This window comes from Dipteris shenzhenensis, chromosome 22 (assembly GCF_047967505.1).
Source record: "Dipteris shenzhenensis isolate YYH24624 ecotype China chromosome 22, Dip_SZ_1.0, whole genome shotgun sequence".
Classification (NCBI taxonomy): domain Eukaryota; kingdom Viridiplantae; phylum Streptophyta; class Polypodiopsida; order Gleicheniales; family Dipteridaceae; genus Dipteris; species Dipteris shenzhenensis.
The window spans coordinates 33113471-33121086 of record NC_141617.1 but is presented as its reverse complement, the minus strand read 5'-3'; the positions used below and the strand labels follow the sequence as shown (position 1 = coordinate 33121086).

The 7616-nt window shown below is 44.3% G+C and overlaps 1 protein-coding gene across 1 annotated transcript; it reads right to left on the bottom strand.

The window, feature by feature from the left end:
- Positions 1 to 4442: 4442 nt before the first annotated feature.
- Positions 4443 to 6755, bottom strand: LOC147888016 (SPX domain-containing protein 1-like). The gene is made up of 3 exons (XM_087393762.1): positions 6302 to 6755; positions 5818 to 5986; positions 4443 to 5697 (listed from the first exon to the last, which is right to left on the bottom strand). Exons 1-3 carry the CDS (start codon positions 6695 to 6697, stop codon positions 5240 to 5242), a joined length of 1023 nt encoding a protein of 340 aa, XP_087249888.1. The 5' UTR covers positions 6698 to 6755; the 3' UTR covers positions 4443 to 5239.
- Positions 6756 to 7616: the final 861 nt, after the last annotated feature.

Sequence of the window (7616 nt, the reverse complement as noted above, 5' to 3'; positions counted from 1 at the left end):
TCTATTCCTCTCCTTCAGATCTAGCCCTGAACTTCCAGCTACTGCTCCTGACTGCTGCCTGACAAGCTGCCTGACAAGCTTCCACATTTCTCTTCATCTGCTACAATCCTCTCCTACCTCTAAAGCAGCTCCAGCTCTTCATCATCTTCATCATCATTGAGCTACATGGAGGACTGCGTTTCGCTCCCTCTGCTGCTATCTTTTCTACTGTTTCTCTACATAGAATCATCTCTCTGATTCACCTCAGCCACGGTCCTTGAGACACGATGGCTTGAGGTTCTTGTATTCAGTTTTTCATATTACCAAACAGGCACTATGTTTTCTGAGTTTGGTTCTTCAGTTGCTCTGAGTATCATCTATTTTTGATCGCTCCACTACAAACCCTATCGTTTCTCTATATGGTATCATAGCCATGGTGATCTAAAGACCCCAGATCTTTGGTGATCTAAAGATCCTGCTTCTTCATGGAGGCCATAGGTACGGGGAGCATCATTCCTATGAACATATAAGTTTTCCTTCATTTCGCTGCGCACTACAGGAGAGAACTCCATCTTCTACTCCCATCCCTCCCTCCCTTTCTAAACTCCATCTTCTACTCCCATCCCTCCCTTTCTAAACTCCATCTTCTACTCCCATCCCTTCCTTTCTAACCTCCATTTTCTACTCCCATCCCTCCCTCCCTTTTCGGTTTCGGGCTTGACCCTCCCCATTCCTTCAAACAAGGAGGTCATGATCGTTCACCTCTACCACCATCGGCATCGACTTCCAGGATCTACAAGTTCTCCCTAGGCAGGACCCTTTTTGTTCCGATGTGTCTTGATGAATGTTGTTTCAAATCTTGTCCAGCATAGAGGTGGGGTAGACTCCTCTCTCCTGAGGTCCAAGATCGGGCACACTGTGGCTCACTGTTCAGCTATGACCTCTTCCTTTGGCGGAATCCCACCATCTCTGGATTATTAGTGTTGCTACGACATATTTGTTCTTTACCTTTGCTTTTCCCTCCACCTTTCGGCGGTGAGAGGGGGTGGCTTATTCTCTCAAGCTTCACAATGTTCTTATTTCTGCTGATCATACGTGTAACTAAGGCACTTGAGGAAGTGAACAATTCCCTTGCAAGGGCACTCCTCTTGTGACCTTCTCTGCATTTTTGCATTGCATCTCTTGGGCATTTCGCAGGGATAGCCACCATCGACATCTCTACACGAAGCTCCAAGCACACAATGTCTGCCCCTCCAAATTGGCAATTGAGAGGAGGTGTTAAGCAACTACAATCCCCAATTTAGGGGCAAACAAACTAGCACCCAACAGGGCCATGCTATCGGCTAGAATCAAGCCGACCAGCTAGTCTGGCCAACCCAGACCAGCTGGCCGACTGGTTGGCTAGCCCACTGACCAGCTGGCCCACCAGCTAGCCAGTCCACTGACCAGCTGGCTGACCTCCTAGGTCAGGCCTATAAAGGACTCCCTACCCCCTCACTCTCAGTGGACTGGACCTGCAGCTGCTCCTCACGTCCTCCATCCTTTGCTGCAGCCCCTCTTGCTCTAGATCTACTCCTCTGCTCTAATTCTGTCCCAACTCCTCTGTATCTCTATTCCTCTCCTTTAGATCTAGCGCTGAACCTCCAGCTGCTACTCCAGATCTACTCTTGACTGCTGCCTGACAAGCATCCACATTTCTCCTCTTCATCTACTGCCATCCTCTCCTAACTCTAGGGCAGCTCCAGCTCTTCATCATCTTTGTCATCATCGAGCTACATGGAGGACTGCGTTTCGCTCCCTCTGCTGCTATCTTTTCCACTATTTCTCTACACGAAATCATCTTTCTGATTCACCTCAACCACGGTCCTTGAGACACGACGGCTTGAAGTTCTTGTATTCAGTTTTTCATATTACCAAACAGGCACTATGTTTTTTGAGTTCCGTTCTTCAATTGTGTCTGAGTATGGTCTATTTTTAATCGCTCCACTACAAACCCTATAAAGGCTTCTTACACCCCTTGGCAAGAATGCATGTGATGTGGGCTATTCTTCATGTGGTGAACACCCTCAAGTGCATCTTTGTGTGTGTGTGTGTGTGTGCACATGCATGTGTGTGTTTGTGTGTGTGTGTGTGTGTGTGTGTTTGTTTGCAAGCATGTGCATGTGCACGTGCGTGTGTGCATGCGCATGTAGGTGTGTGTATGTACGTGTGATCATGCACGCACATAGTTGCCCATGCACATGTGCATGGATGCACCCACTTTCCCATGCATGTGTGTGTATGTACATGGATGCATGCACTCGTACACGTGCATACGTGTGTTTGTGTGTGTGTGTGTGCGTGCGCATGTGCACATGTGTCAGTATGTGCATGTGCATACAGGAACAAATATGCTTGCATGCACACACCATGTTAAGGTATGGGTTTTGGTATGTTCAACCATGTATCTATGGTAGCAAGTATGCCACCGTATATGATTTATATGTGTTGCAATAATAGAGAACACACACACACACATGCACACACATGTACACATGCACATGCACACATGCACATGTACACGTACATGTGCACACACACACACATGCACACGCACACGCACATGCACATGTGCACGTGCACGTGCATGCATGTGCACACACACATGCACATGCACATGCACATGCACACACACGCACATGCACATGCTCACGCACACGCACACACACGTACACACACACACAAGGTTAGTAACTTGCAAAAATGTACAAAAATAGTGCCCTAATGCAAAAATGACAATGTTATAGTAAAGAACATTTTAGTGTTACAATGCATAACTATAGTTACAAGGTGAAGGAACGAAAGCTCAATCTACATTCCATGCAAATGCAAATTACAAGCCATGTACACATGCTATACCCTCACCTTGAAACTTTTTTTGTCTTGTAAAAGACAACAATGTAATCTTTGTAATGCTTCTCTTTCTTTGCTCTATCCTTTCTTGAACCCTTGTGTGAACCTATGGTAGAGGGTTGTATTATAACCAAATACATTACTTAACTCCAAAGTAAACTAAACATTGCAAACTTATTGTGATATACACAAGATTGACGTGATAGCTTTGATCTAGGAGAAGGTGACTACTTCGCCATCTTAGAAAGAATGGGAGAAAAGAGGAGGAAGAGGTTCTCATGAGTAATCCTATGCCACCACAAGTATAATTCTTGTCACTCAGGCAAAGGGATAATGTGTACATGGATAATTTGAGAGGAGGGAGAGGATTGTCCTTATCCTATGCCACAAGAAGGTTTCTTTTCACTCAAGCAAAGGGCTTGGTGGGTGCCCATAGTTTGGGGAGATATTTGGGCCATTTGGGGAGATTTCATGAAAACATTTTAAAGTCCCATCAAGAGAAGGGGAGACCAATGCCATAGCCCACCTGAAAAGGATGTGGGAACCTACCATGTGAGTAAATGCCACATGTAGTGGTGGGGATGAGAGGGAGCCTACACAGAGAGAGTGGGGACTATTTACAAGGGGAGGTCTCTGTACCAACCTAGAGGCCTTGAATGTAGTTTCTTCAATATTTTAAAGGCCCAAGGCTTCCTATCAACTAGTTCCCTAATCTCAAGATTAAGGGCTGCTTATATTCCTTATTCAGAGGCCATTTGTTAGTCCATATCTCACTTAATGAAAACATCTAGCTATTATGTGACTCCACAACTCCAAATACCTTTATATCGCAACAAGAAATGAGAACTTTTGAACAAATATTTCTACCGAAGTATTATTTATAAAAAAATGGAGACCAAACAAGTTTTGTTGTCCAAATATTATTTAATAACAAAAGGAAAATTTCAAACATATTTTGCTCTCAAAGAAAAGAAATACTAAAATGCACACAATCTATATCGTTCCCATTCAAAAGTTTGAGAGCTCGTATTATTTATGAAAAGACAAGACATACCCTCAAGGAAAATGAGACCTCATATGTTTTTTATCAAAAGCACAATATATTATTAAGTAGGCCACTTTAAACAATAACCTTTATCTTTATTATAGCTAGAAACTTTACAAATTTAAACTTGAATGAATAAAAGAAGGCTAAAGATGACAATAGTGAATGGGTCCACCCAACCTTTACTTGGTAGAGGACAAGTTATTTAGTATGGGACGTCGTGTCATCTTTGGGATGACTAGAAACTTTACAAAACTTTAATGAACACAAGAAGACTAAAGATAACAATGGTGAATCTTTATTAGATAGAGGACAAATCATTTACATTGGGATGTCCATTGGATAGAGGACAAATCCATTACATTGGAGTAAAACTATGTGACTTGACTTTACATGAGAGTGACTCTCTTGGCAATGAACATAGGGTTCAACTATCGCCTATAGTTGAAGAATGAACATTCAAGGGTACATCTCCTTATTGGTTGGATGATACATCATTTACATTGGAGTAAAATTTTGCCTTGTAATTGAAGAATTAACATTCAAGTGTACATCTCCTTATTGGTTGGATGACACATCATTTACATTGGAGTAAAATTGTGCTTAAGTGTACATGGCTCTTGGTAATGAAAAATGAACATAGGGTTCAACTCTCGCCTTATAGTTGAAGAATGAACATTCGAATGTACATCTCTTGGAAGTATGGTTTAGCTTGCACCTTGTATGGTTTAGCTTGGTACATTTGACCATACATCTCTCGGTAGTATGGTTTAGCTTACACCTTCTATCAAGAATGAACATTTGAATAATGAACATGTGGTTGAGCTCGGAGGACTCATTGGAGTAAAACTACTTGACTCGAATGTGTAGACTCTCTTGGTAATTGGAGTAAAACTCCTTGACTCCGCTCTCTTGGTAATTGGAGTAAAACTACTTGACTCGAGTAGGCTCTCTTGGTAATTGGAGTAAAACTCCTTGACTCGAGTGTCCAGGCTCTCTTGGTAATTGAATAATGAACATAGGGCTTAGCTCTCGTAGAATTAACATTTGAATAATGAACATAAGGTTTAGGTTCCTCCTAGTTGAATAAAGAACATTTGAAAAATGAACATGTGGTTAAGCTCCCGAGTGAAAGCGCATATAAACAATTGCAATGGCGATGAGATCTAATCCGCCTTGTCTATTCTGTATAGAATGCGAAGAATTTCAGGCTGCAGAAGCTGCATATGGTGTTGTAAAATTGCTTTTGCAGCCTGGTAACTGTCTCTCGCCAATTTTGTACACTTCTGCCTCAGCGACGTAGCTCTCAAGATGGTGACTCTACTAAAATTTGCAGCACACTGGCACTTCTGCACAGCAATGCACCTCTGCTCCAACGTCTCGACAACTGGTTCCTTCCTCGTATTCTCCATAACTGAACGGAGGAATAGAGAAGACGTTGTATGTCGAGCTTCCCTTGCCGAATTCTTTCAGAGTGTTTAAGGCTGCCTCTGTGTTCCTGCAGATCGTTTTCACAATATCGTGTCCTTGATAGGATCTGACGTCGGCACTTGGCTCAGAGGCTGCGTGTCTCCCATTTCCATGCTCCCATGAGGGAGCGGCAGACCCAGTGGAAGAGTAGGATGACGGGAAGAGAAACTCTAAATTTTCCTCGCATTCACGCACCAGTTTGGAGACAATGTCCGTGGCGAAGAAGGGCTCTTGCAACACGCTCTGGATGAACGGTATCCGCAACAACGCACCGGTTTTCTTGTCGTGCTTCTTTATGATCTTCACCAGACCTAGTTTTGAATGAAGCAAACGATTGAAACGGGCTTGTGTAATGCAGAACGAACGGGGAATTGCAGAGAATAGATCTCACATTTCCATGGCAACACTTTATGAGCAGACAGTTGTCTCACCTGTATAATTCAGAGCACTGTAGTTTTCCAACAAAACCATTTCTCCGTGGACATTGACAATGTCCTTTCGAATTTCGACAATCTCTTTGTTCAGACCACCGTTGCTAGAACAAGCGGTCGCTGAGATTCCGTGCTTCTCTTTGATCTCTACAAGTCTGCCCTTGATCTCCTGTACCCAGACAACAAATGTGAAAAACTAGCACGCATATAACCATCGTCCATAGAACACCATTGTCCATGGCGCAACAGAGCAATCAAGTTCGCCTAAAAAGAAAAGAAACATAGCAACCATTGTCCCATGGCGCAATATAGCAACCAAGTTCACCTAAAAAGAAAAGAAACATAGCAACCATTGTTCCATGGCGCAACATAGCAACCAAGTTCACCCAAAAAGGAAAAAAGCATAGCAACCATTTTCCATGGCGCAACATAGCAACAAGTTCACCCAGAAAGAGAGAAAACCAAAGTTGTGCATCAAAGGTACCTGCAGACGGATGACATACTCCTCCTCCTTTTCCAAGAAGAAGGTGTTCACCTTGTCAAGCTCAGAGTTGAGGAGATCGAGAAAGTCAGCTTCCGGGTCTTTGATGTCCCCCGGGGAGGAGGAGGTAGCTATTGTAATTTGGGGGGTACAGTGGGTGCAGGACGAAGCTGTGGGCAGGGAGGAGCTACAAGGGGGATCAGGGAGGGGATGAGGAGGAACATCAACTGAAGGAACAACAAGGGAGGGAGATCCAGGGCGGAAGGTGGGGGGAAGGTCGAAGGCGAGGGGGGGGATGAGTTTGAGGGATCGTTTGAGGGACTTATAGGAGAGGTATTTGTCACGCCAATCGGGGAGGGAGTGATGGATGAGGCGACGGAGGCGTTTGTCGAACTTCATGAGGGTGAGGGGAGGAAGAAGCGATGAGAGGAGAGGAGGGCAATGGAGGAAACGAGGAAGGAAGAAGTGTCGGGGCGGGGAAGCTAATAAAAGGAGAAGGAAGGAGCATATGCCCAATGGAGATATCTGAGTTTGTAGTAAATTACGTGATAATACAAGAAGCGTTTGACCACGTTGTTGTCGGAAGCCAACAAAAGACGCTATGCCAGAATATCATCGGAATATCCATCCCCGACACGCCGCATATTCCCCCCCCCCGGCCGTTCCCTCAGCTCACGTTCTTTTCGTTCACTTCCCATCGACATTTGTAGCCCTTCGAGCTTCTTGAGTCTCACACAAAACAAGTTGAATACATTCAAAAGGCCTGCCCTTTGGAACCTGAGAGAGAGAACAAAGGCCTCGAAGCTGAGAGAGAGAAGAAGAAGAAGAAGAAGAGAGAGAGAGAGAGAGGACTTGGATGTGTAGCAAGGAGAAGAGAGAAGAGAGAGAGGGGGGGAGGGGGCTTGCCTTGAAATAGAAAGAGAGAAAGAGTGAGAGTGGAAATTAAAGATGGAAAAAAAAAAAGAATCAAAAATGATTTTCGCTTTCAGAAGCTCACCCACCGTCAATAAGGCTTCCACGTTTTGACGTGGCAGGCCAATAAGTGGTTTGCTAAGCTCGCTCCCTCCCTTGATATGTATGCTACATGTGCAAAATGTCCTACCATTTGCCTCCGCTCACCTTGTTCCCCCGAACGGCCCTGCAATTATCAATACCAACCTCTAGCATGAAAGGACGCTCCGATGCAAACGGAATTCCCATCTCTCCACTCGGGCATATAGGGGTTTGGGGTTGATTTAAGAGGGCTTTCCCGCGATGGCAAATATGCCAGGATCTGCTATGATTTGCCTCAACACTGCATTTTTCATTAGCAATTTTG